The 25,591-nt window shown below is 44.5% G+C and overlaps 1 protein-coding gene across 1 annotated transcript in view; it reads left to right on the top strand.

Annotated features, from left to right (window-relative positions):
• Positions 1–25,591, top strand: part of NPEPPS (aminopeptidase puromycin sensitive) — a gene marked incomplete at both ends in the record, with an annotated part of 28,902 nt that overhangs the window by 2,511 nt on the left and 800 nt on the right. Inside the window, 20 exons of the mRNA XM_008935300.1 lie at positions 5,700–5,777; positions 6,819–6,940; positions 7,833–7,940; positions 8,801–9,001; positions 9,402–9,498; positions 9,604–9,637; positions 11,092–11,206; positions 13,476–13,640; positions 14,648–14,752; positions 15,056–15,116; positions 15,931–16,040; positions 16,647–16,710; positions 17,243–17,382; positions 18,817–18,951; positions 20,326–20,545; positions 21,163–21,305; positions 21,937–21,993; positions 22,677–22,784; positions 23,024–23,179; positions 23,291–23,338. Of these exons, the coding sequence (XP_008933548.1) occupies positions 5,700–5,777; positions 6,819–6,940; positions 7,833–7,940; positions 8,801–9,001; positions 9,402–9,498; positions 9,604–9,637; positions 11,092–11,206; positions 13,476–13,640; positions 14,648–14,752; positions 15,056–15,116; positions 15,931–16,040; positions 16,647–16,710; positions 17,243–17,382; positions 18,817–18,951; positions 20,326–20,545; positions 21,163–21,305; positions 21,937–21,993; positions 22,677–22,784; positions 23,024–23,179; positions 23,291–23,338 (2,267 nt within the window). The remainder of the gene's footprint in view (positions 1–5,699; positions 5,778–6,818; positions 6,941–7,832; positions 7,941–8,800; positions 9,002–9,401; positions 9,499–9,603; positions 9,638–11,091; positions 11,207–13,475; positions 13,641–14,647; positions 14,753–15,055; positions 15,117–15,930; positions 16,041–16,646; positions 16,711–17,242; positions 17,383–18,816; positions 18,952–20,325; positions 20,546–21,162; positions 21,306–21,936; positions 21,994–22,676; positions 22,785–23,023; positions 23,180–23,290; positions 23,339–25,591) is intronic.

Genomic DNA, 25,591 nt, shown 5'->3' with positions numbered 1-25,591 from the left:
AAATGTGAGACACGAGATAATCGGTCACTTATCTTCTTTCAAGTGTGGTTCTGTTCTGAGAAGCAGCTCTGTAGAAAAAGAACCTTTCTTGTTCAACAGAAACCTCTCCTCTCTGTGTGCAGGTGATCTGTTGACTTTTGGGCAGAATATTTTATCATTTTCCTAATAATTCTTGTTAGCTTTGAGTCCCTGCTGCACTTGTACAAGAAGAGAAATCTCAGCTAGAGCTGTGGGCTGTGTTTTCACTCCCATTTGCTCTTCTAAAGATGAATACAGCAAAGGGTAGGACTTGGTCTTTGGAATTTTAATGCAGATTTGCAGGGAAATCAGATTATTGCCCAATATTTGACAGGAGGCTGAGGGAGGATCTCTGAAGCTTTAAAGTCAGAGTGAAAAATTCTGCTGCGTAATCCCCGATTGAGTGCTGGTGAATAATAAACCAGGAGAGGCTGATTGCGCAGTCCTGGGGAGCAGAAAAATTCTCTTGTTTCATCATAAAAGTTCCGTGGTGGTTGGGACAGGAGGTTGTGGATTTGCTCTTTGTGCCAGGTACCCTGTAATGGAACAAAGCTGCTCAAAACCTGAGTTTTCCGTTGCTGAAGTGGCTCCTCCCACTAATCGAAAGGAACAATTGGTTGTGTTTTTTTTTTCCAGGAGCTGTTTTTTGTAGTCAAATGTTTACAGTGCAGCCTCAGTGTTTAGGGGGCTGTACTGTCTGTGTCCAAAAGGTTGGCTTGGCTCAGCTAAACAAAGAAAACAGTATTCCCAGGCAAGCTGGTTCTTAAGTTAAATTTTAGGGGATTGAGTTTCATATTTACAGCACGTGAAGTAGTTTGAGCTTCCTGTGAATCTCTCTTTTAAGGAGCTGTGAAATTGTGCTGGAGTCATCATCAGTGGATTGCATTGTCTTTAGCTCCAAAAGCTTTTCAGATGCTGGGGGATCTAAAGCAGTTTCTTGAATTTAGAGGTGCTTAGAGGGTAGTCGTTGGCAATTTCACGTAGAAAATTAGAAGCAGCCCCAGTGGTGTTTGTTTAGCAGAAATAATCAAGTGAACTTTGGTTTGTAGGTCAACCTTTAAAAAGTTTTAAAGTCAGAACTCATTACTTGAGTCTTTCACAGAATCACAGAACCATTCAGGTTGGGAAAGACCTCTGAGATCATCAAGTCCAACCATCAACCCAACTCTACCATGAGCACTAAACCATGTCATGAAGTGCCATGTCCAGATGTTTTCTGAACCCCTCCAGGGCTGGTGACTCCACAGCCTCCTGGTCCAATGCCTCACTACTCTTTCAGGAGAGAAATTCTTCCTAATGTCCAATCTAAGTCTTTCCTAGGATGGTAGGGACATGCTTGGATGCTGGTTACACTGGAGCCTTAGCTGAAGATCACTGGTGCTTGTGGAAAGGTCAGCAGTGTGACTTGGGGTGTCCAAGCAGTGCTGTCCTGTGGCCCAGGAGCACACATTCCATGATGATGGCAAGGTAGCCTGGAATCTCAGTCCCCACTGAGAGAGCCAGTGACTCTTCTCTCTCCCTTTTTCTGCTCATGCATTTGAGCAGCTGTGTGGATCAGGAAACTCCTCAGGCTGAAAACTGCCTCTCTAAGGGGGCTTGGAGACAGATCTTCCTAATCCTGGTGATTGCATGTGAGTGCCAGCAGGAGGAAGGGAATGGCAACAAGCAGCTGGGACAAGGTGGGCAAAAAAATCTGCCTCTGCCCTTAACAGACTGGATTTGTTTAAGCCACTTGTGAAACAGTTCTTTGTTGGAGCAAAGCTCATCTTCATTCTTCCTCCTCCTTGGTAGGATAGGATTTGAAGGGTAGGTTTTTTTAAGGAAGCCTGGGCTGTGTTGGCACAGACAGTTTGGGAATATCTGATGTGTGGGAATACTTCCAGCTCCTTTAAAGGATTTTACAGCCAGTGGTGTGAAGCTCACGAGGAGATGTGAAAGGGCTCACAAGTGTTTGTGTTCTCAGGAGTTAGGTCAGGGTGTGTGCAGGGTCCACACGTGGCTGCTCTAAACTAAGAGCTTTCATTTGCAGATGGAGAGGCAGAGTGCACACAGCCACTGCTGCTCAGTTGATGACTACAAGTTCATTAAGCCACCATACCTTAATTGCCTGACACTTCTCCAGGCCGTGGAGCAAGGGCTACTGGAAAAAAATCCCATCTCTTGTCCTTGGCTTTGTCTTTGCTTTGAAACACACATACATTTGACATGGCCTAAAACCTCTGGCTGGGATCCACCTTTGTAAGTGCCTAATACAGAAATTTGGGAGGTTAATCTGTGTATCCACCTGGTTACTGTGCAATTTCAGGAAGCCCTTTGAGGAAGGACTGTGTTTTCTTTTAAAATACTATTGTAGAATTTCACACATGGTGCTTGGAATTTGGGAGGGTGGCTAGATCTGATTTTTTTTATGCTTTTTTTTCTTCTCCACAGTCATGGAGCACCAACAGCTTTTCATTTTCTCATGAGACTTGGTCCAGGCTGTGTACTAATGTGCTAGTGATTAACTTGCAACCTGGCAGTGCCAAACTCTCCAAAGTTAGTAGGCTGCCAAAATTGTGTTGTTCTCTTCAGGAGCTTTTGTGTTCAGCCCAGTTCGGAATTCAGACAGCCTTTTACTGCAATTACATCTTTGTTATAAGCAGTTCTCTTAAATTCCAACAGAAAGTATTGTTGATGGTTTTCCACGATTCTTTTGCTCTGGATTAAATTGCCACTGAGTAGTTAGTTTTAAAAGAAATGTAACTTTGAATCTTTCATTTGTGTTCTGCTGTTTCAGAAATTGATATATCAGCAGCTGCTTTGGAGAGCTCACAAAAAATTGGTGGGGTTGAGCATGGGAAGAAACTTTTCTAGACACCAGCTCCTCAGTGAGCTGGAGAAACTCCTCAGTGGTCTTGTGAAGCTGTAGAGGAGCATGGCATGCTGCTCGAGGTGTGCTCTTGTGGTTTTCTTGTTCATCCCAGGCTGGCTGTCACAGAAGTGGGACAGCCACACAATCCTAGAATGCTTTGGGTTGGAAAGGACCTTTAAAGGTCTGCCCAGTCCCAGGGTATCACAAGACTCTGGGTGATTGGGATCAGTTTGTGCTGGGGGGTGCACAGCATCGCTCCTGAGATGGCTGCTGCCAGCCTACTTAAACTAGAACTTGTTTAAACAGTGTTTTTAACCTTAGGGTAATTGGGTTTAAGGCTGTGAAATGAAGGTTGAGGAGCTCTTTGAAACAAGGTTGGTTTCCCAGTGTGGTGATTTGCTTTCACAGGTTGTTACAGGGGAAAACAACCTGAAGGTCTTCACCTTTTTCTAGCACCCCTACCATTTACCTGTGTCTTTCCTGGTGCACGTTAGAAAGGTTATAAAGTAGCAGAGCTACAAATTCAAATACACTTAAGAGGGCTTCATGTTTCTGAGAGGAGGAGGGGGAAACTTGATATTCATTGTCAACTTTTGGCAGAAGCTCTGCATAACACACATTCTTCTCTATTTCTCAGTTTCAGTAGGTTAGAACTATGATCCTAAAGTCATGGTATTGTTTGTCTTCAGTATCAGATTGTTTCCATTAGAAGTTGTAAAAAGATAAAGATGTTTTGGGTTTGCTGTGGTCATTTTAAGGTGCACGGGGGGGATGTTTCTGCGTTCTTGTTCCGATCTTTATCGGGCATTTCTCAGGTTTTGGTTTAGCCTCTGACCACAGGCTGCCAGCTCAGCACCTGCAGGTTGTCCAGCAGCAGGCAGGCTCATTCCAACAGGTCCTCAGCCTGTCCTTCCCTCTGCCTGAGGTCACCAACGTGCCATCACAGAACAGCTTTTGTGTCTCTTGGACTCTGAAGATAGCCGGGGTCAAAATTCATTTGGTCTGAACGCTGGAGTCAGCAATCAGCTCCACTCTGCAGGGCTGGGAAGCCCACGTTCAGACTAGCATGTTGTACACCAGAGTCATTCCCTGACTGTCTTCTCTCCAGTTCTCTTTTAATGTCTCCTTTCCTCCCTCAGTATTCCCCAGAACTGGAAGAAGAAAAGCTAAAGCTGAACTTTTCCTTTTTGCTGCTCGTTGCCCAATGCTTGCTGGCATTTTGATGTCTTTGGCATGTTTCCCCTTTAAATGATCTAACTCATCCTCACACAGTTGACTTCAAAATCTTGGATCTCTACACTACAGACTAGTAAAGTTCTTCTGGATCCTGTAAGGGATTTTTTTTCTCAGATTTGTTTCTGCACAGCATACTTTTTACAGCCAGAACTGTTTTATTGCAGGCATGTCTGTGTTGTGTGCCCTGGCGTGGTGGGTAACTCTGATTAAACACTGAGCAGAGCCCTGTGAAACCAGTAGTTAAGACTAATGCACTCGTGCAGTTTCTGCACTTATGTTCTCTGTGAGCAGAGGTGGGTATTGAGTCAGACTTCAGGCTGAAATTGTAACTACTCCAGAATAAATAACACTTTAAATTTGATAAAAATCAGAACACATTTCCATTTACCTTTGTCACCTATGGAGGAGCTTAGCTGAGCATCTCCCAGGTCCATTGAAGTACATTTTTCTTTGAGGGTATCTTTTCTAGGTATTCTTTTTGTCCTTTTTTTTTTTCTGGGACCACACTAGTGTCTACTTCAGTAGATAACTGAAGCTATTGACTGAATCTTTCCTCCTAAGTCGCTTTTGAAAGTACCTGCAAAGTACTTTCAGTGTCCTGGGTGTGTTTTCACCTCAGTTGGTGTAAGCAGGATGGGACAGGTGGGTTGTATGAGGAGTGCTGTCACTTTGCACTGGTCTCTCTTTCCCATGTCTTTCAAAACTATGCTGAGCTGCCAAAGGTTTTTTTGATTTATAAACCTAGAATTATGCCTGAGTATGTCTGCACAGAGAGATGGTTGTGCCCAGGCTTACCAAGCTCAGGGTGCTGATGTGTGGTAGGAAGCATTGCCCACTTTTTTGGGTGCAGATTTGCATTTCTTAAAGCTAGCTGGTTCTTGTGGTGCCACAGAACAGTGTGACATGGGTAGCAGAACTTGCCAAGTGAGGTCCTACACAGCTACTGTAGATACTTTTTTGGTTTAAGGAGCATAGATTTACATCCCCTTGGATGGACTTGATGAATTGGGAAGGAAGAAGCAGCACTGGGTGTTCTCCCTTGGCTCTGCTAACTCTAAGCTGCCAGACAATTTAATTCTTGTGCACTAGCTCCCTTCTATCCAGCTTAGCCTTGTAGTTCAGATGTTTGCATCTACAAATAGATCCAGTGCTGTGTAAATACCATCCTGCTCAATATTTGGGTTGGGTTTGGAAGCTAAATGGTAACATAAACTCCAGGGTAGGTCTCTGATTCTGAAGACAATTTTAAAATTAACATTGTGTTATGCTTTGTGGTTCAAACCAAATGGCCTTGCTGTGGGTATTAGTGTGCTTCTCAACAGTACAACTTCATTACCCAGCAGGGCAGAAGGATTCTAGCATAGACTCCTTGGTCTGAAGCAAGATTATACAACCTGCAACTCTGACCACAGATCACATTTCTTTGGTTACTCACATTTATACTCTTCTGGGTTATTCAAAATCTTCTCCACTGGCTTGTTCAGTGACTGTGTGTTGTTGGCTTCAGCCAGTTTGGTGGGTTTTGTAACTCTTGAACATATAAAATTATCTCTAGGGCTTATTTTGAACCAAGCAGTCTGTTTTTCTGTTTCAGAGGTACATGCCACAGGCTTCAACTATCAAAATGAAGATGAAAAGGTTACTCTCTCCTTTCCCAGTACTCTTCAGAAAGGTAAGAGCTATTTTCATGCTTTCTGCTTGCTTCAACTGATGTGTTTTAAGGTGTTTGCACTTGACAAAGCTGGAGCAGGACAGCTCTGTTTTCCCTGAAGCTTCTGGCTGTGAATGTGATGCTCCCTGGGGAGTCTGTCCACTGCAAGTCACTTGGGGAGCCTCTGGAATTGCAGATGTTTCACTGATGGTGATGTTTGCTTCCAGCACCTGAGCTGACTCTCATTATTTACCTGCTTCTGGGAGCTGGACTCAGAAGCTGTTGGTGTTACCTACTGATGATCTGTTTTCCTCTTAGTGAGAATGAGCTAACCTGAATTACTGCAGTAGTTCCCTAGGTGTGGATGTAGGAATTCTTTTGGAACTGCCACAGGTTTTTTTTTCACTGTGGAGTTTGTTGATTGGAAACCCAGCTCCTCGGTTTGAATCAAGAGGTTTTATTTCATCTTGACAAATACAAATGTGGAGATTCTGGGGGTGATAAAACTTGAGTGTTTCATTCTGTGGGATATTGGCATGCTGCTCTCTGATCAAGATCAGCTTTCCCCTTCTGCACTGACTTCAAGGGCAGAATAAATCCTGAGACTAATTGACTTAGAGGCTCGATCGCAGCCAGAGCTCCATCTTGGCTTTTGTAGTGGATTTCATAGGATGCTTTTATTACTTAGTAGCCATCCAATATAACTGCAAACCTTACTGAAGGCAAGGATTGGAGGATCAGGCTTCACAGATGGCCTGGGGGGGGTCTCTCAGGGCTAATGCCTCGTGTTTAGAAGGTGAGGATGCAGCAGCCTCCGATCAGTGCTAAAACGCTGTGGTGAGGCTGGTGTTGGCTGCATCCCTCTGCTGGAGCTTGTTCTGTGTAAGGAGGGTGAAGGGTTTGAGAGGCTGGCAAAAAAGCAATGGGTGGAGATGAGCTGAAGGGACATCTTATTCCAGAAGGGCAGTGGGCCAGCTGAGGAGCTTGGCCTGAAGGTCCAGACCGAATGAACGTTCTGTTTGGCACATGCAAATAACAATGGCCCATCTGTTTCTGTTACAGGGACAGGGACACTAAAGATAGACTTTGTAGGGGAGCTGAATGATAAAATGAAAGGGTTCTACAGGAGTAAATACACCACCCCTACTGGAGACACCCGCTACGCCGCCGTCACCCAGTTCGAGGTACCACCTATGGGTTTGTTTGCAGGGGATGTCATTAGGATTTATGCTTAGAAACAGCAAAGACCTGACTTTTAGCTGCACCCTCTGGGTAAATCTCAAAGCCCCATGCTTTTTTTTTTTTTGCTTCGTGCGGATGGGTAGTACTAAAAACAGCCTTTACATTGTGACTTCAAGGTCAGCAATTTCTGGATCTGGCAAATTCCCCAGCCAAGGATCGTGCTGATGTGTGATGCGTGGTGGATATATACAATAGCTGCAATGTTTGAGAGCAGTTCTTGATTTAGATGTGGGCTAATACCTCTGTATAACTTTTCTTCATGAGCTATATGAATTTTTTTTTAATAGGGCACTCTGCCTTTATGGCAGTGTCTTAATGTCATTGAAAATGTGAGCGGGATCCTGTCTGGAGGGTTATGTAAACCCTGGACACAACGACAGAATTTGACACCATATTGCAATTTCATAGTTATCTGCCCAATTATATAAAACCACAGAGTCCATACCTAGTACAGAGAGAACATTTCTTGGGTGCAGGCTGCTGTTGGAATATAAATAGGTGGTCCTGTGTGCACGCTCTCTGAACGCCTGGGTGCCCTCTCTGCTTTCACATGACTGAGCTTTGCTCCTGTCATGACTCTGCTAAATTTTGCTCAGACTGTAGAATTCCATCAGAGCACAGAGAGCTTTTTGGCTGCTTTTTTTTTTTTTTAAACCATGAGTGAAATAAGAATAAAATGCTCTAATGCAGAGGTTCTGAGTGTCAGTGAAGACTCGACAGCAGTGAGTAGCCATCACTCAGCCAACTTCTCACCTGTAAAACATGCTGAATTTTTGTGCGTGCACTGCCACAATCTCTTGTGATTTCTTTGTTTAATGCTCTTGTTTCCTTCAGGCTACTGATGCTCGCAGAGCTTTCCCTTGCTGGGATGAGCCTGCTATTAAGGCAACTTTTGATATTTCTTTGGTGGTTCCTAAAGACCGAGTAGCTTTGTCAAATATGGTAAGTTAAATAAAGCTGTCATAACACCAGCTGATTACTTGATAGTTAATAGTGTGTCTTGGTAACAGAATTAGGAATATAGGCTGTCTTGTTAGCTATCACTAAGCAGCAATAAATTGAGAGAGCTTTTCAAAAGACAAAATTGGGATGTCAGATGCTAGCACAAAACCTGAACGGGTTGGACAAACCACTGTGGTGCTGGTCTAGGGGGGGAAAAAAATGGTCTTAGCCTATGTCAAGCCACGTGCTGCTTGATTAATAGTGACTGGAAAAAAAATAAGCCCTTGTGTGTTTAGCTGTTATAGCTACATAAGCACTTGAGATAAGTAAGAGTGTTTTCTGTTCTAGAGAATTTCTCAGCAGAACTGGGGTAAGATGTGTAAGTAGGAGCACCTCTGTCACAAAGACGAGTGGGCATTTTTGGGTTGTTACTTTAACTGTGGTCCATGTATTTCTATATTATGTTGATGGAGAAGAGCAAAACAGATGCTTAAAAATTCCAGTTACCTGTACAGTCTGGCCTTGCCCACTGGCCCTGTGGCTGCAGTTTCTGTGTCAGAATTGCCAGTGAAACCCTGCTGCCTTATTGGGATGTGGGCGATCCTCTCTTTGAAGGCCAGCAGCTGATAGCTGGTGCATTCAGCTACCTTTGCAGCAGTGGATTGTCACTTCTCCATTTTCCAAGTCCATCCCCACACGTGCTGGGGGGGGTTTTTACTCGAGAGAAACCAGGTTTTAAAACTGTAAAAGAAATCCTTTCGTTTTAAGTGCATGACTCAGGCTGAGGGAACAGTTACTCAAACGTTGCGTAATCCAGTTTCGTTTCCCCCAAACTCACCCATTCCCTTTCCTCTTGGAAGAATGTGGTGGACAGGAAGCCCTACCCAGATGATGAAAACCTGGTGGAGGTGAAGTTTGCTCGTACCCCCATCATGTCGACGTACCTCGTGGCTTTTGTGGTGGGGGAATATGACTTCGTGGAGGCCAGGTCCCTCGACGGCGTCTTAGTGCGTGTTTACACTCCCGTGGGCAAAGCAGAACAAGGAAAGTTTGCTTTAGAGGTAAATGTGCTCAGGGAGGTGTCACGACCTCCACTGTGCTCTCTTCAGTCACCTGAATCCCTGCAAAGCTGTTTTGTTTGGTTTAGTGGCTCTTAGAGGCTGGGCTTGAGATGAAACAGGATTTCAGTCGTGGACGAGCTGATGTCTCTAATGACAAAACCATAAGGCTTAATTCAGCCCTGATTTGGTGATGCAGACTTGATGAGAAGTGCTGAAGGGCAGGCTACAGCCTGGGAGAAAAAGGGGATGGGAGGTTTCCAAACCATTGTGCTCTGGAAGCTTGGAATGGAGCTTCTGGAAGAAATCTTGGGTGCGCTGCTTTCTTAGACTAGTTTTCATCATAGATTTCTGAGTCTTACTCGTTGTTGCAAGTTAACTTTTCTCCTCTTGTTTCTTACAGGTTGCTGCTAAAACTCTGCCTTTTTATAAGGACTACTTCAATGTTCCTTACCCTCTTCCTAAAATTGATCTCATAGCTATTGCAGACTTTGCTGCTGGTAAAGTAACTCGCTTTATTGATGAACTGTATTTTATTTGAATTTTAAACATTTAGGAAGAGGTGTGTATCAATATCAATAAACCTTTGTATTTATTTTATAAAGGTGCCATGGAGAACTGGGGCCTTGTTACTTATAGGTATGCTGTTAAAATACTGTCTTTCCCCCTCTTTGTTCACTAATTCTTGGAAGTAATTGGATAAGTTTTAGGGAGCTGTAATTACTGGGTCTCATCCCAAATAAGGCTGAGTAAATACCTTCAACTCTTGCTTCAGTTTGGATAATTTTGACTTCTGCAGCAGCGTGCATTATTGTACAAATCCTAGGAAGGCAAGAATGAGCTGTTACAGCTTCTGTCCAAGGGTGGGAGATTTTTTTCAGTGTCTGGCAGCACTGCCTGTTCTCCAAGAGAACTTTCTTGGCCCCTTTTTTCCCCGTAAAAGTGACGTACTTACTGACACAGCTGGAAGAGTTTCTTATTTTATGTTGTAGGCAAGTTGGTAAATTTAGCAACCACAGTATAACCATGTGGAGATGAGTAAATCAGAACTATTAACTTGCCTTCTTTTTCAGTTTTTGGGTTTTTTTTTCTTCATCTGATCAAGCTTTTGTACTTTTGCTTGATATTATCACATCATCTGCGCTCGTCGTCAGAATGATTTTCCTTCATTTTGTACAACATTGGTCTTGTGGGCTTTGGACTTTAAATCCTGCAACAGTTTGGATTTCTTCTGCTAAACTTTTTAATTCGGCCTTAAAAAAATGGAAGTGGAAATTTAAGCCCAGGTTTAAAATCGACTCCTCTGCAATCCTGATGAAATCTGATATTTTACTCCCTGTGGGAGGGGAAAAAAAAGGAAAACTATTTGTCCTGGATGAGTAGAATTTTTGGAAGCACTTATTAATGGTGCTGTTCATTCCCCCCAGTGATGCCCAGTCTGGCACGTTCACTTTATCCCCGTGGGGACAGAAGGGTGGCCCCACGTGCAGGCACCAGCTCTGTTTTGAGATGCACGTGTTCCCCTGTGAGTCTCAGCAGCCCCTTCTGCCTGACCCACCACCAAGTCCTGCTCACGAGAGGGGTGTGGACAGGGGCAGGTTGTGTGCCTGAGCTTGGGGGCACGTGGGGTGAGGGTGTGTGTGTGTGTGCCTGGTGTGGAGCCTCTTGTGCATCTGCAGTGACGAGTGTTGGGTGGCTGGTTGAGCACTTGGAGGAGCTGGAATCCCTTCAGGGATGAGGGAGGCAGAGAAGGCTGGCTGTGCATAGGTCCTGCAGTGCAAAGGGAGGTGCAGTTGAGGTTCCTAGACTATGTAGGTGAGGTATTTTATAAATAAAAGATAAGCTTTCTCATTCCTGCCTGGGTTTTTTGCACTTACCTTCTTGCATGCCATAAGGAATTATTGCTCCAAAGCCTTCCAACAGCTGTGGAACTGACCAAAATAATTGAGTGTCTGAACTGAAATAGCTTTTGGGTTTTTTTTTCAGTTGTACCAATCACTTTTTAGCTTGCTTAGTTAATTTAACCTACTTTTGATTGTGTATTTTCCCTAGGCCAATAGCACTCTTCAGTTCTCTTTCTCTCTTAAATACAGGGAGACTGCATTGCTCATTGACCCCAAAAATTCCTGTTCTTCATCTCGCCAGTGGGTTGCTCTGGTTGTAGGACATGAACTTGCTCATCAGTGGTTTGGAAACCTTGTGACCATGGTATCTGACAGTTACAAGTTCTACTAGTTTTCTTTGACCTGTGCTTCGTATCATGTGTGTGTTCAAGTGCTCCTTAACAGCAGACATGCTATCTTTAAGATAAAATATTTAAATGTTTAAGTAGTGTTTTATTACCACTTTCTTCTCAACTAGTGTGTTCTTCAGAAGTATTCCTAGATCTTGTCTGTGCAACGTGATGTTTGGTTGTTTGCATGTAGTCCTAGTTAGAGCTGAGCAGGTGTTCCATGGAATGATTTTGGCTGGTGAGGTTACCTAGAAGCAATAATCTGCTCTTTGCCTTTCAGGTAGGCATGATTCACTCATCAGGCTTTCAGACCAAGCAGGCATTCCAGCTCAGTGCTGCAAATTACCCTAGTCCAGTAGCTGAAAAGTTGCTCAGTAGTAACTTTTATGAATTACTTTGGCTATATGGGGAGCCAGCTGTCTGAATGGATTGATAGTGAAGTTATTTTGGTGGGAGTAAAAGCATATGTGAAGCAGCAGAGCTGAAGTCTCTAAATAAATTCCAGTGTGTGCTAAAAACTGAAACCTACATCTGTCAGAGCTTCTGCTGTTAGCCAATGGCTTCAGCTTTCTGTTAGAGCCCATGTTGCTTTTCCCAAAATCTCCAAACAGGTACTTGAATCCAAATGTTTAACAGGTTAGGGACTTTCTTGTATTGTGAGAAACTAGTGTGCTTAGTGGAAAAAAAAAAAAGCATGGCTTCTGGAGCCCCAGATCTGCATTCTTCTGGCTTTTTAGCTGCTTAATTTAAGTGTGAGTGGGTGGAGGAAAGAGCCCAGAGTAAACACTAGTTGTAACACTAAGCAGAGTTTGTGAAACTTCCCTACAGTGCTGTGCCTCTTAAAAACCTGGTCAGCTGTGACCATTCCAGTGTATGGCAGCACAAGTAGCTTCCATGTGAGAGCAACACAAGATTTAAATGGAAAAGTAATATCAAGGTAATATTTTTAGCTTTTAATGCTGTTGAGCAGCTGGAAGCAAGGTGAGGCAGCATCATGTGAGTAGACAGGACTGCAGGATGCCAGCAAGTGCTGTGGGGAGCATGAGGGACCAGTGAACCATTTGTGGTCCTCCTGACCATTGAGAACTGTGGCAGTGAGCTTGAGAAATTATCCCTTACAAGAATATCTAACATTGATGTTGAATTAACTTTTTAATTTTGAAGTTCTAGGCCTTCCAAAAACGTTGAGGGTTTTTTTTTCTCTGTGGTGGTTATTTGATGTTCTGGGATGCAACTGAAATAGGAAAAGCTTTCCAGGGTTACTTCTCAATTTCCAGCAAGTCCTTTTTCTCCTCTGTAACCTGAGGGGCACAAGCACAGCAGAAGGCCTCAGTAACATCACCAGTTTTGTTTGCCAGTGCCAGATCTCCCTGGCCAGCAGGACACACCAGCTCTTCTGCAGCAAAGATAGATGAAATACGAAAACTTCCAGGGGAAGAAATAGATTTAGTGACAAATTTAGTTGCCAGAGGGTTAAGGGAGAAAACCAGGGAGGTGAAAACATTTAGAAGCCCAACCTAATTGCCCAAGAATCTACTTTGCAGTTGCATTAATCCTTTGGCACTGATGGATTGGAACCTTGTAGTGGGTAGCAGGAGCAATTTGAGGCCCAGCTTACTGAGCTGGTTCAGTGTCCTGTTCAGTTCCTTCTTCAGGGCCAGTGTCCCCATGGCCCCATAGCTGAGCCAGGCACCCCAGCTCCATTCAGAGAAGGGTTGGTGAGTGCAGTTGTGCAGAGGGTGTTTTATTCCTCTAGCTTGTTTCCTTCCCTCTCTTACTTGGGTGAAATATTAGAAGTGAAAGGAAGAATTTAAAAATGTCAATGTAATGTTCTTGTCTTAAAAAAAAAAAGAAAAAAACAAAGGCCACCCCTTTGGCTGGTGAGAAACAACTTGTAGGTGTTTACTGGATTTAAGGTTCCCTGACCTAGGTAAGGGGAGTTTTCCTCAGTGGCTCTGCTCTGACCTCTAGTCCAGTCTCCAGGAATTCCAAATGTACCTAGTGCAGTTCTCCTCCATGCAGTTTCTAAATCTTAAGACAAAGAGAAGACAGTTATTAGGTGCTGATTACTCTTCTGGGCCAGAGGACTTCTTTAGAGAGAGGAATTTGTGCTTAGAAGTGTTCTGTGTTTCTCTGACTCGGACTAAACCAGGCCATTAACAGCTTATCCTGGCTGCAAACTTACTGTTGATTAAATGAAGCTGTTGGAATTTTGTTCTTTATTCTGCCTCCTTGTCTTCCCAGGAATGGTGGACCCATCTCTGGCTGAATGAAGGATTTGCCTCCTGGATTGAGTACCTGTGTGTGGATCACTGCTTCCCAGAGTACGATATCTGGACTCAGTTTGTGTCTGCTGATTACACACGAGCTCAAGAGCTTGATGCCTTAGACAACAGTCATCCCATTGAAGTAAGTTCTCTCTCTGCTATTGCTGGTCTCCCTTTTTCTTGTCAGCTGTGGGCTGGCTTTTTTCCTGTTCAGAAGAAAAGGGAACTTTGCAGTCATTCGTGATGAAAAATCTAAGGTTGCGTTTACACTTTGTGGATTTTCCTCTAATTAGTATTTCAGAAGTATTTGAGGGTCTGATGATGGCTCCTTCTGGAGTTTTTCTGCTCTACTGACTGGAAAGGGCAAAGCTGTAATCAAAACTCATCATTATTTGTGTTTTGGTTTGGGTTTTGATCACAGTGGGTAGTTTTCTGGCCCTTGAGCACAGTGAGGTAGCTACTGACTTACCCAGTGCTCAACAGCAACAGCTCAAGTGCAGCACAGCCCAGAGCCCAGGCTGTCAAACTGTGCTGGGCTTGTACTGGTTTCCTTCTGAGCACACTCTAGTGGTTGTACTCCTAGAAATAAGTGGGATCTCTCTGGGCTTGCTGCTTTGGCAACAAGGCAGTAGTTCAACAATGAAGAGGAGGCAGCAGGAACAAGCTCAGCTACAGCAAAACCAGGAGCTGTGCTAAAAGAAAACTCCCTTTTGATTCCCAGAGATCACCATGGACAAGTTTTCTGATGGCTTAAGGAATGTTTGATGTAATAGATGTTGGTTCAGCAGGTCATGTCAGAGTCACTTACTCACCAAGTGTGCTTCCTGAGTGTGCATTGTTCAGTGTCCCAGAGTTAAAACAACTTCCACTGGTTTTTGTGTTTTACTTTTGGGCAAGTGTTGAACCAAAGGATTGAAGCAAGATCCTCAAGTCTGTTTGGTTAAATACCAACCCTCACTTAAACTGTATTTAACCTATAAACCAATCCTAACCCAGCCCTGTGTTTAATGGTGCAGAGATTAGAGACAATTTACTGATAGATATGATCTGCACTGAGAAAAGTCAGCTCCTTAAACACTAGAAAAAGCCAAATTAAAATCTTACAGCAGTTAAAATAGTTCTCACTGTTCATCTTCCTCTTTACCACAGGTTAGTGTTGGCCATCCCTCTGAAGTAGATGAAATATTTGATGCTATTTCTTACAGCAAGGGAGCATCTGTAATCCGAATGCTACATGACTACATTGGTGATGAGGTAAAAAAGTTGTTGTTAAAAAGCCAAACGTAGATTGTCAAGTCTTTTTACAGGTAAAAATATTGTTTTCTTAAAAAAAACCCAAAAAATTAAGTCTGTGTTCTATAATTTGAATTTTTTTTCTCCATTTTTTGGGCTGTGTTTGAGCTCAACTCGGAGAAATAAGATAATGGGAAGATATGGCTGGAGTGAGAGGTGCACACATGGATCTCTGGCCAATTCTTGAGCATAAATGCAGCGTGGAGGGAGGACAGAACAGGCCTCTGCTCTGCTGCCTTTACATATCCCATTGTGTGTTCCCAGGACTTCAGGAAAGGAATGAATTTATATTTAACGAAGTTCCAGCAGAAGAATGCTGCTACAGGTAATTGCTGGTTGCTCTGTGCTTTCAAGGAAAGGGATTCCTGGAGACAAACTCTTCAGGGCTAAAGTGATGGATTCCTAAAGAGCTGGTTTTCCACCTGAGCTAACTGAAATGCAAGGAAATAATGGGCTTGTTTCTAGCTTCATACAAAGCATCCCCTGCCCAGCCAGAATTGAGCATCCTCTGGGGGTTCTCTGCCTGGAGAGTGTGTGGCTGAGGGAATCTGGAAGGGCTGCAGCTCCTGCTGATAGCCACATCTGCCTAGGGATTGAATTTAGAAATAGAGTGTGTTGATTTGCCAAGTAAGCCTTTTGCAAGCTTCCTTCTGCAGTATTGATTGAGGGTGTGATTAAACCCTTCAAAGCCCTGCCTAACATCTCTCAGTGCTTTCTTTACCTCACCCCTTTCTGTGTATCAGGCATAAATGTGGAAGGGAACATCATGCTCTATCAGCCAGAAACAGTCAGTGTTTGGTCAGCTCTTTTGGAATAATAGATGAAAAGCTTAAGGAAAAGATTCTCCTATTTACATCTTGAATATAAGTGCTCATTTTTATTACACTTTATCACAATGTGTATTGATTGGATTTTTTTAGTAGTAAAGAAGCTTTCTTCTCCCCTCTGTGCCCCATGAGTAGCTGAAACTATCTCCTTTTTCTTGCTTGTCTGTTACAATCCCATACAAACACAACCCAAAGGGGCAAACTGGAGTAACAATACAAGAGCCTCCCACCCTCCAGTGCCCGTGTAGCACCCTGCGTAGTGTCTGACATGCCAGGGCTCTGGGAGTCCTTACTCAGCCTTTCCTTCTGCAGAGGATCTCTGGGACAGCCTGGAAAAAGCCAGTGGGAAACCTATAGCTGCTGTGATGAACACATGGACCAAACAAATGGGATTTCCACTCATTTACGTGGAAGCAGAACAGGTAAATGTGTGTTTTTCAGCACATCAGATCAAAAATTCCTGCCTTTAAGTGTGTTTTAGGATCAGATTTAGTAGCATCTAATTATTTCAACCCCTCTTTTTGATCAGGAGGCAGCACAGGGGTTGCTTTGTTGTGTGGCCAGTGTGTTTCTGGAGGGAGGGGAAGTGCAGCCTGCTGGAGTTGTGGAGTTATTCCACGAGCGCTCTGGATCATGTGCTCAGAGTTTGCTGACAGGGCCCATTTGCTCTTTGTGTGTGAAATGTGTGTTGGGGGAGGGAATATCTGACTGCTCCCCTCGCCACACGCTTCGCCTCTCGCCTCACTTCCATTGTGCTTATTCTACAAGATTGCAGGGTGAGTGAGGATTACTGGCTGCAAGCTGCAGTCAGACAAATTTCCAATGAGAAATGGGACATGTGTGTGTCAACAGTAACAGCCAGGAATGCATCAGAATGATTCTTGAGGTAGCTCCTTTTTCTGGAGGGGAATACAAGTTACTCCATCTAACAGAGAATGTGGATGTATTGTGATGGACAGAAGCTGAGACTGGATGTTCTGATAATTCCTTTCTCTTTTTTTTGTGTTCTTTTTTTTTTTTCCCCTTAGCAAGAAGATGACAAAGTGTTGAAGCTAGTCCAGAAGAAATTCTGTGCCAGTGGACCATATACTGGTAAGATGAGTGCTAAGAGCAGGAGTGGAGTGTTCACTGCTCCTTGTGCAATGACAGCAGTTTGAGAGATGAAGCAGCTGCCCTGCAGAGCAGACAGTTCAGGTGTTAAAAGTAGAAAGTCTGAGGCTGAGTGCTTTCACCCACGGGCTTTCCACGTCCCCCTGGCTTTCCTCTGCAGTCCAGTTTTCATTCTGAGGTGCTTCTCTTCTGATGTCCAGTCTGAGGAGCTCTGTAAGCTGCTGGTTTTATAGTGGTACTGATATAAAAATGCCTCATATGGATGCCAGCTCGCTCTGAAGACACACATTCCACCCATCTTCCATGCTTATAGGAATTAAAACATTTGGCTTGAAAGGTAGTTTAGAGATTCTTGGGTTTTAACTCTACAACTCCCATTTCCCTTCAGAATTGTGCCTTTTTAGATTTAGCTGTAAGCAGCTTTGCTTAAACTGCTGCTGAAACTTCTCTGAACCTCAAGCAGAGTTGTGTGCATATTCCTTTTTCCCTTCTTTTATATTGTTTCTTCTTTCAGGGGAGGATTTCCCCATGTGGATGGTGCCCATAAGTATTTGTACAAGTGATGACCCCACCAGTGCCAAAATGCAAATATTGATGGACAAACCAGAGCTCACCTTGGTTCTGAAAGACACCAAACCTGACCAGTGGGTGAAGGTGAGTTGTCCCACATATCACTGGGAGTAAGATTGCCACTGGAATGTTCCCTTACACTTCATTTTCCTGTTCTCTTTTGGGTTTTTTTTTGTGTTTCTCATGGAGGGGCCTCTCTGTGCTGCTGTTGAATATTGGCTCCTCTCTACAACGCTTGCTGAGTGAAGCCCTTTGCTTTCCAAGAGTCCTCTAGACAATATAAACTTCAACCTTTTAGGAGTCTCAGCCCGGAAAACCAGCGTGCAGCTTTTGAGTGGAAATGTGGTGGCTTTTTGGGTATCCCCTGACAACCACTGTTTAGTTGAAGTCCATCCTGAGGGGAAAAAAAAAAAGGTCCTGTTTGCCTTTCATTAGTGGGAAGGTTTTTTACTGGCTCTTGCCAGACAAGGACAAATCTGTAAGTGAAAAAATTCCCTGTTGAGATCTGCTGCAGACACCAGGCAAACTGAATTTAGAAATGGATAGACAGTTGGAAAAACTGACTGGGACTGCTGCTGTATGAGCTGCTGAGGTTGGAGAGCAGTTGTTCCTAAGGTGAAGCTCTGCTCTGAGAGGTGGCTCTGTGAAATGACAGTGAGGGTTAGTCTCTGAATGTTAATCAGATCTTCCCATGTAACCAACGTGGGCATTCTGTCACATCTGTATGTTCTCCTGAGTCAACATATCTGTCTGGGCCCTCTGGTAATAAAGAGGGGCATGAAATGAACAGTTCTGAAAGTGCCCTGCCTAAATCAGGGTAAAATTTGGTGTTTCTGCTTGGGAAGGCAACAGTCCAGCTCAGTCCAAGGTGAATTTGTAGAACTCTTCACTGCTGGTCTGTGAGGTTTTGAGTTAGTGCCATAGTTGGACTGGCCAAAATCACAGCAGCAGCAGCAAAGGGGCCAGCTCCCTGCAGTGGTTTTGGTTTGTGCCAGGTCCTGTGGTTTAACCAGCCACAACATTTGACCATCTACACTAAATCCTAGCAGGCAGTAGTGTGCAGCTAGGGCAGCTCATGCTTCCAGCCCAGGACTTGCTGGGCAGAGGAGCTTGATCTCCTTCCTTGAGCCAGTGGAGCAGGTTGTGGGAGAGAGGTTACAAAAGTTATAATTCCAGTACCTGCAGCCTCCTGCATTTTATCTTCCTGGTGCATGACTGCCCTTAGTTCAGTTCCTATTTACCCCTAGTGAGAAGTTTTTCTCTTCTCCTTGCTCCTAGTTTTAAGTGTAGCCTCTGTTTACTTATCACAGCTCTTTCTTGTCCTCTCTACTCCTCAGTGACCATTTCTTTTGTGAAATCTCTAGTCCTGTCCCATTATTTACTATTTATTTGTTTCTTTTTATTTAAATGATAGTGACTTTCTCTGAGCAGCAATGCTTGGAGAATTTTCTAATAAAAAATGTCCTTATTTCTTCCTCATTTTTAATTTTTGACTTTTTTTTTTTGGATGCTTTCCAGTTAAACCTTGGAACAGTCGGGTTCTACCGTACTCAGTACAGCCCTGACATGCTGGAGAGTTTAATACCAGCCATCAAAGACCTCTCCCTACCCCCTGTGGACAGGCTTGGCCTGCAGAATGATCTTTTCTCTCTGGTAAGCAACCCTTTGCTCTTCTGTCAGATAATGAGAGAAAACTGCAGAAACAAGTGTCTGAAGAGTCCCTCTCAGCTTTGGGAGGCCAAGTGCCTTTGGGATGACTGCATACAGCTAGCTGCTAATTAGCTGGACAAGTTCTGACTTGTGTTATAAGACTTAAACCCTATGGAAGCAGTCCATCTATAGCTCCTGTTGCACTGTTCTCTGCAGGGGGTGTTAGACTACAGGGGTTTTTACAGGGTTGTTTTGAGAGCTTGCTTGCTTTTAACTTGTAGAAATAAGGATCCCTCCCTCAATGACTTTATCAGATACTGTCAGCATTAAGTGCTGGGCTTGCTAGATCTGTCCTCCACTGGAGATGGTGGCTTTTGGGGACCCTACTGTTTAAAAGCAAGGGATTACCCCCAAATGCTACCTCTGAACTGTTAGTTACTGCACTATTTCAGACTGAGCTTTCTTATTGCTCATCAGCAGGTGTAGAGAAACAGTAAAAAATGTCATTTTGAGACCTTACCTATCTAGCTTCAAAGCTTGTAACTTTTGTCCTGGTGTAGTTAAGTTGTAGCCAGAGGCACTTTCCAAATATTGGAAGATCAATGGGACACAAACTGAGCAGATAACACACAGAGGAACGTGGTGTTAGGCTCCTGTTTTGGTTTCAGCTTTAATTGTGTTTTTTTCATAGGTGAATATAACTTAGATAATAAAAAGTGATTTTCACCTCATTTTCCAGTCCCATAAATTACTGGTCTGGTTCCAGATCAACCAGACTGCTCAGGGTGTTGTTACAGATACCTGCTGTTGGTCTTAGTGACTGTGCTGAGCACAGAATGCTGTGAGCATAATTAATATAATTATAGTTAATATTTTCCTGGCAGAGGTGAAAACTCAGGGCTTGTACCAGTTCACAGGAAGCAAAAATGGCTTCTGTGGTTTTACACTCTCAATTTCAGGAACAGCAAAAAATAAATCTCTAAATCTTCACAGTTTTTAGTTACAGTAGGATTTTGGTGGGTGTAGTACCTGGCTGTGAGTAACTTTGAGGGTTTGCTTTTTCTTGCCAGTGTTGCTGCAATTTTAAGTGACTTAATCTCCTTCTCTGTTTCTTGTTTGCAAAATGTGCTTGTAATTATAGAGCTGTCTGCTTGTAAAGTGCTTACCTGTGTGTAAAAAAAAGCCTCTTGTGCCACGAGCAGACAGCTGAGGTGCTTCCCCTGGTGCTAACTCACCTTGGCAGAACCCCACAACAGAGAAAAGAGATTTTATATGCAGGCTGTGCAAACAGGGAAGGCTGTAAAATGCTGTGATGAGCTATTCAAGGTCTTAATGCTCTTTGGAAGTAAGATTAATCTGTGTCTTTTCCTCTCCCAGGCCCGAGCTGGAATCATTAGCACTGTAGAGGTTCTAAAAGTCATGGAAGCTTTTGTGAATGAGCCCAATTACACTGTGTGGAGCGACCTCAGCTGTAACCTGGGGATTCTCTCAACTCTCTTGTCCCACACAGACTTCTATGAGGAAATCCAGGTGTTCGTGAAAGATGTCTTTTCACCAATAGGGGAGAGACTGGGCTGGGACCCCAAACCTGGAGAGGGTAGGAAACTTATGCTGTGAAATCCAGTAGTGGTTTTGCAAAATTCCTGTGTAAATAAGCCAGCAAGATTTTGGGAGAGGGGAAAGGAAAGGGAGGAAGAGGAGCCTGAAGCAGGCGTGCGGGGGTATTTTTATACTCAAAACCAGGCAGATAAACATAAAACCCCAAAACTGTGATCAGGCACAAGTTAAAAAGGTAAAAACTTTTCCCTAGCTGCTCGTTGACTGATAAAAATTCTCTGCTTTAGCTTTGCATCTCTTGGAGTGTGTGAAACTTTAGACTGCTAGGATGGAAAGCCACGTACGTGCACGCTTCCTTGTCCCAGTCAGTCCTGTTGTAGGTGCAAGTGGTTAATATTCCTGACTTAGCTCAGGTTACAGGCCTAGCCTGTTGTGTTCTGGGCCAGAATTATCTTCTCCTGAGCTTCTTGCTGTAAAAAAAAACCCCAATGTATTCTCCAGCTGGAGCCAAGGAGAGTGAGATATTCTTCAGGTATCCTCAAGCATGGAGAAGAACTGTTACCCAGTTCTGCCCTGATCACTCTAGGTGGAAGAACACTTAATTGCTGAATCATGTCTCTAAATGTTTTTTTTTTCCCCCCTTTGCTCACTCATTAGGTCACCTAGATGCCCTTCTGAGAGGTCTGGTCTTGGGCAAACTAGGAAAAGCTGGGCACAAAGCAACACTGGAAGAAGCCCGACGCCGATTTAAGGACCACGTGGAAGGAAAGCATATCCTGTCAGCTGACCTGAGGAGTCCTGTAGGTTACTGGGCATTTGAGTTCCCAAAAGACTCTTCCCCACTCACCTCACACTGCCTGCACTTGAACCCTTGTATTTCCAAGAATAGGGAAGCTGAAGGAGGCCAGTGTGAAGGATTGGGGACCAGCTGGTTTTGGCAGAGGTGGTGGGAGCTTGGATAAGTCCAGTTATGAGGAAAACAATACTGGGGAGCATGGTACAAACATCCTTGGGTTCCTCAAATCAAGTCAGGCTCATCTACTGTGGGCAGTGCTTAGTGAGAACTAAAAAAGCTCCTCTGTCCCCACACTGACTGCCACAGGAGGACTCTGGATTGTGTTGCTTCTGGGGTTAAGTCTGACACTGGTGGATCTGGATTGAGTGTTTTTGTGAGGTACTGACTAGGCAGGTGCTGTGTGGTGCAAGGATTTCTTGTTCTGGGGTTTTGCTGTGCTTGGAATCACCAAAACTACACCAAAATCGAGGAGGAGGTAATGGAGTTGATGCATCTTTAAAATCCAGTCTTAAAACACAGAAAAGATCAGTGCCAGGATCTCCACAATCTGTTTGCTCATCTGAAGTCTAACCCAAGTACACAGAAATGGATCCCTGTGCTTGTGAGAGTGTTCTGATGTTTGTGCTCTCTCTCAGGTATATGTCACTATCCTGAAGCATGGAGACAGTACTACTTTAGACACTATGCTGAAGGTGAGTGCACACTCTGCTGTTAACTCTGCCAGCCTGTGCCACGAGAAGCTGAATATTCCATCCTGCAGCTTCCTCTGAGATGTAATTTATCTGCACACAGGCTCAGGCTGGTGTTTTACAGCCCATGTGAACGCTGGGGCTTCCTTCTGGTGCTCCTCAGTCTGTGTGCAGTGTGAAATTGCCACCTAGTGGCTTCTTGCATCTCATTTTGGGATTCCTTTTCATTGCTGGGAGGCACGGTCCTCCTTGACCTTATATAAACAGTGGTGAAGATCAGCTTATTACTAATGGTGCTTTCCTCTGATGGACATATAATGAGTTCTGTGATGTGGATAGCTGCAGGATGATTCACCACCAAGTTCAATTTGTCACCTATTAGGCTGGAGTAGTGGCTTCTTGCATCTCATTTTGGGATTCCTTTTCATTGCTGGGAGGCACGGTCCTCCTTGACCTTATATAAACAGTGGTGAAGATCAGCTTATTACTAATGGTGCTTTCCTCTGATGGACATATAATGAGTTCTGTGATGTGGATAGCTGCAGGATGATTCACCACCAAGTTCAATTTGTCACCTATTAGGCTGGAGGAATCCTGGAGCAGCTCTAGCCCATGGAGTTTGCAGGGCTGGGTGAGAACTTGGCCTTTAATCCAACACACTAATGTTAATCCCTTTGGCTTTGAAGCTCCACAAGCAAGCAGACATGCAGGAGGAGAAGAACAGAATCGAACGAGTTCTTGGTGCCATCTCTCAACCAGAGCTGATTCAAAAAGTTCTCACCTTTGCACTTTCAGTAAGTGGTTGGAAAAAGCTGCTGCTTCCTTCATGTCTCACTCTCAGGGAGCTCGTTCAGAACTCTGTGCAGATATGATGGGCTAGAATAGAAGGAATAGTCTTAATTAAATCTTTGAGTTGTATCTTTAAGTTTGGGGGTGGGGGGAAGCTCTTGTGGATGGATTTGGTGTGGAAGGGCATAAAGCCAACACGTATTTGGTGACAGCATTTTGAATACCTGTCTCCTTTCCCCTGCAGGAAGAGGTACGTCCCCAGGACACGGTATCTGTTATTGGTGGAGTAGCTGGAGGCAGCAAGCAGGGGAGGAAAGCTGCTTGGAAATTCGTAAGGGACAACTGGGAGGAACTTTATAATCGATACCAAGGTGGATTCTTAATATCCAGACTAATAAAGGTGTGTGAGAAAAGCCCTGTGCACATGCCTGGCCAAAACTCAGCTGGTGTATTTGAAATGCCAAAGGTTTACCCTTGGTGAATATGGTTTTTCTTTTTATTTTTCCTTCAGCTAACAGTGGATGGATTTGCAAATGATAAAATGGCTGCAGAAGTGAAGGTAAGAAATTTTAATTAACCATTATCTGATGAACAGCCACGAGGTTCTACACTGTTCTTGGTTTTGAGCTGTGGCTCTGGCTCTTTTCACTCCTGCCTAGTCCCTGAATTTAGGTTTAGGCTGAGTTATTTTATTGAAATGTCTTAAATGACCATTTTCACCAAGGAATGGGCAACTTCTAGTGATCTGTTTTATTAGTTTCACTCATTTAAACTTTTCTAAAATCCAGCACAGCTTGAGGCAGTGGTTTTGAGACAAAAGACAACCTTTAAAGAGAATTGTAGCAAAATCTGTAGTTGTAATCTGTAGTAAGCTGAGGGTTCCAGCAGCACTTGGTTCCTGGCAGAGTTCTGAGAACCTGTGTAGGTTTTATTATTTACTCTTTGCCTGCACTTTTAAAGAGACTCCTTCAGGGAGGAAGAAACTTAAAAATACAGCCCTTAATTATCACTTTCCTGTTAGGAAAATGCTCAGGAGGAATTCTTGTTTCAAAGATAAGCTGAGGCACCAGCTCTAGCCTTTATTATCATCTAGTGATGTCTTCTTAGAAAAGATTTAGTAGCATAAGTGATTTTACAGAGAAATCTTGCACTGTAGTTAATTTTTTTTTCATGAAAAACACTTCACAAAGCATTTACCCAAACAAATCATCCCTGAGTCATAACTCCCTTCCAAGAGAACTTCCTCAGGCAGGTCACCCAGCTCTTAGCTGGAGTCCTGAATGTGTCTGAGCCTTGATGGCACCGTGCAGTGCCCTCACACTAAATCCTGGGGGCTGGGGTGACCCCCAGCCTGCCCCTTGAGCCAACTGCCCCGGGCAGAGTCACAGCAGAGAAACTCCAGGGCAGTTTCTTCTTCAGGAGATGGATAGTGTTGATTCTGGGGAAAAAAAAAATGTGAGACTTCAGCAAAACTGGAGTGCTGCTGGTGCTTGGAGGTTGTTTTGCAGCTTGGAAAGAGGCCTGGGTGGAACACTAAGAAATCTGATACCTAGACAAATGCTTTTGCAAAATGGCCTTCAGCCCCTGTTAGTGTCTTCTCCTGAGAATCCAGAAATACACACTTGGTTTGCTGCTTGTTTGCTGCCTCCCAGTGAGGGACTGAATTCATCTCAAGTGCCACTTGCTGTCCCTGGCAGCAAGGCCAGGCCAGGAGGCAGCATTTGGGTGAGTTGATAGAAATTGTGGCTTTCCTTTAGCAGAGAAGTGGAGGCCTTTTGCTGTTCCTGCTCTGCACTTGGGATTACATGACTTGCAGACTTGGCTAGCACCCTGGATGTTTTTCAGAGTCTGTGATGTGTGCCCAGGTGGCCAAGAATGCCACCAGCATTACAATCACAGAATCAACTTTGCTTGGAAAAGACCTTTAAGATGACAGAGTCCAACCATAAACCCTGCTCTACCATACTCTACCAAATCCTCCTCTGAGCCCTGTCCCCAGGCACCACATCTGCATGGCTTTTAAACACATCCAGAGGTGGTGACTCAACCACCTCCCTGGGCAGCATGTTCCAGCCTGGCTTGGATCAGCACTGGTGTGGCCAGAAGAACCAGGGCAGGGATTGGCCCCCTGGGCTGGGCACTGGGGAGGCTGCACCTCAAATTCTGGGGTTGGTTTTGGGCCCCTCCCTCCAAGGACCTTGAGGGGCTGGAGCGTGGCCAGAGAAGGGCAACAGAGCTGCTGGGGAAGGGTCTAGAGCCCAAGTGTGGGGAGGAGCAGCTGAGGGAGCTGGGGGTGCTGAGCCTGGAGCAAAGGAGGCTCAGGGGAGACCTTCTGGCTCTGCACAGCTCCTGACAGGAGCCTGGAGCCAGGGGGGGGTCGGGCTCTGCTCCCAAGGGACAAGGGACAGGACAAGAGGAAAGGGCCTCAAGTTGCCCCAGGGGAGGTTGAGGTTGGCCCATCTGGTTTGATTTAGGAAAAACTTCTTCCCGTTGAGGGTTGCCCAGGGCAGTGGTGGAGTCCCCACCCCTGGAGGAGTTCCCAAGCTGTGGAGATGTGGGGTGAGGGACACGGGGCAGTGGGGACCTGGCAGGGCTGGGGGGACACTTGGACTCAATGACCTTAAAGGTCTCTTCCAGCCAAAATGATTCTGTGATTTGGTGTGCTGGGAGCAGGCAGCATCAACTGTAGTTGGGAGATAATTCCCCAAAACATTTGATCCAAGGGCTGGAGCAGCTCTGCTGTGAGGACAGGCTGAGGGAGTTGGGGCTGTTCAGTCTGGAGAAGAGAAGGCTCTGAGGTGACCTTATTGTG

Source organism: Merops nubicus, unplaced genomic scaffold (assembly GCF_000691845.1).
Source record: "Merops nubicus isolate BGI_N331 unplaced genomic scaffold, ASM69184v1 scaffold12172, whole genome shotgun sequence".
In the NCBI taxonomy this organism is placed as follows: Eukaryota; Metazoa; Chordata; class Aves; order Coraciiformes; family Meropidae; genus Merops; species Merops nubicus.
This window is presented reverse-complemented; position numbering and strand designations above follow the sequence as displayed.